Source organism: Phaethon lepturus, unplaced genomic scaffold (genome assembly GCF_000687285.1).
Source record: "Phaethon lepturus isolate BGI_N335 unplaced genomic scaffold, ASM68728v1 scaffold24855, whole genome shotgun sequence".
Classification (NCBI taxonomy): domain Eukaryota; kingdom Metazoa; phylum Chordata; class Aves; order Phaethontiformes; family Phaethontidae; genus Phaethon; species Phaethon lepturus.
This window is the reverse complement of record NW_010540190.1, coordinates 1-2,305: the sequence shown is the minus strand read 5'-3', so window position 1 is coordinate 2,305 and position 2,305 is coordinate 1. Positions and strand designations below refer to the sequence as shown.

The window sequence follows — 2,305 nt, the reverse complement described above, 5'->3', positions numbered from 1 at the left end:
CCATCAGGGTTGGCATCTGCTGGGCTGGGGTCCATCTGGACCGGGATCCGCCTGGGCTGGCACCTGCCTGGTCGGCGTCTGTCTGGACCGGGGCCCGTCTGATGTCCATGGGACGGGTGTCCCTCTGGACCCGGGTCTGTCCAGGTTGGCACCCGTCAGCCCAACGTCTGTTGGACCAGGGTCCATCTAGACCATCACCCATCGCGCCAGCATCCGTCTAGACCATGACCCAACCTTGCCCACACCCATCCAGACCGGGACCCACGGGGCTGGTCCTCACTGCAGTAGAGAGAAGAAACCACAGTCAGTCCCAGCATCACCTCCCACATGCACCCTCACCAAAACCCACCCCCCGGCCATGCCAGACCAGACCAGACACCCAAGCGGGCACCAAACCTCCAAGCCCTGGAGATGCTACAGAGCTCGGTGCTCACCTCGAAGCCATGCCAGGTCTCAATCTCATGGAAGAGGGAGTTGCCGGGACAGTCGGTGTTACCCATCTGGCGGTGGCCACGGAGGGTGTAGTTATGGTGGAGCCGGCCGGTCCGCACGGCACAGGGCAGGAGCCCATCCCGCACCAGGGCGATGGTGTCAGGGTCCGGCAGGGTGGCCGAGAAGTTTCCAACGTAGCCCACGCCGTAGCCTTTGCTGTTGTAGCCTTTGGTGTGGGCACCAACCCAATGCCAACCTCGGCCTTGGTACAGATACCCATCCGACCCCACCACGAAGCTGCAAGCACCCACCGGTCAACCTGAGCCGCCTGGAGATGGATGACGCGGACCGCGGCGGGGTGACAGCGATGGGGTCTCACCTGTAGCCGATGTCATCCCAGCCGCGAGTGTCCTGGTGGAAGCGTTGCATGAAGCGCATGGCGTGGGCGCAGGCGGTGAAGGTGCGGCATGGGGCGCTGGGTATGAAGGTGTGGTGGATGTAGACGGAGCCCAGTGGGAGGGTCAACGGTTTGGGGGTGCCCCGGTAGGGACGGGCACCCCACATGCACCGGGGCACGATGGCCGGGCACGCTGTGAGGGAAGGCAGGCGGTGGAAGAAGGCGACTCGCCTGGTCCCCCGGGCAGCTGGGGACATGGCAGCGTCCCCTTGGGGTCTTGGGGACATGGAGCATCTGCCCAGATGAGGAACCCCTTGGCCTGGGACATGGCAGTGGCCTCCTGGGGTCCCCTCATCTAGGGGACGTGGAGCACCCGCTCAGGGTCTTCCTTGGCTGGGGACGTGGCTGTGTCCAGGGTCCAGGGGACACACTGGTGTCCCTCCAGAGGACATGGTGGTGGCCACCCAGGGACCACCTTCTGGGGACACACTGGTGTCCACCCAGGAGACACACCAATGTCCATCCGTGGGACCTGTGGGTGTCCATCATGGGGACACACCGGTGTCCATCCAGAGGACATGGTGGTGGCCACCCAGGGACCACCTTCTGGGGACACACTGGTGTCCACCCAGGAGACACACCAATGTCCATCCGTGGGACCTGTGGGTGTCCATCATGGGGACACACCAGTGCCCATCCAGGGGACACACTGGTGTCCATCCGTTGACCTGTTGGTGTCCATCATGGGGACACACCGGTGTCCATCCAGAGGACATGGTGGTGGCCACCCAGGGACCACCTTCTGGGGACACACTGGTGTCCACCCAGGAGACACACCAATGTCCATCCGTGGGACCTGTGGGTGTCCATCATGGGGACACACCAGTGCCCATCCAGGGGACACACTGGTGTCCATCCGTTGACCTGTTGGTGTCCATCATGGGGACACACCGGTGTCCATCCAGAGGACATGGTGGTGGCCACCCAGGGACCACCTTCTGGGGACACACTGGTGTCCACCCAGGAGACACACCAATGTCCATCCGTGGGACCTGTGGGTGTCCATCATGGGGACACACCAGTGTCCATCTGGGACACGCCGGTGTCCATCCCGGGGACATGGTGGGGTCTGACCTTGCCAGGCCATGTGTCACCAGTCAGCTCTCAGAGCTTGTCCCTTCCCAGTGCCACCTACACTGGGGTGACACCGGGGACCCCAGCCCCACCCAGGGTGCAGTTCTCCACCCATCCTCCCACCCAAACATTTTGGGGGGGGGCAGGTGTAATATCGCGACCCGGTGCCACCTCCCTACCCACGTAGACCTCCATGAAGTCCCGCGCCGCTTGATGGGCGATGGCCACCACCTCCTCCGGCCCCACGTCCTCCAAGAGCTCCCGCGTGGGTGGCAGCACCCGCAGCACCCTCAGCATCGCCGCCACCTCCTCCTCCAGCTTCCCAGTCCCTGTCAGCACCCC

General features: G+C 64.1%; 1 protein-coding gene across 1 annotated transcript; it reads right to left on the bottom strand.

Moving 5' to 3' along the window:
- Positions 1–434: 434 nt before the first annotated feature.
- On the bottom strand, positions 435–2,287 carry LOC104621002 (N-acetylmuramoyl-L-alanine amidase-like; the record flags this gene model as incomplete). Its single annotated transcript, XM_010287375.1, has 3 exons — positions 435–729; positions 812–1,022; positions 2,143–2,287. Coding segments are annotated over 3 exons (651 nt in total), but the record flags the coding sequence as incomplete, so codon positions are not given.
- Between the last annotated feature and the right edge of the window lie 18 nt (positions 2,288–2,305).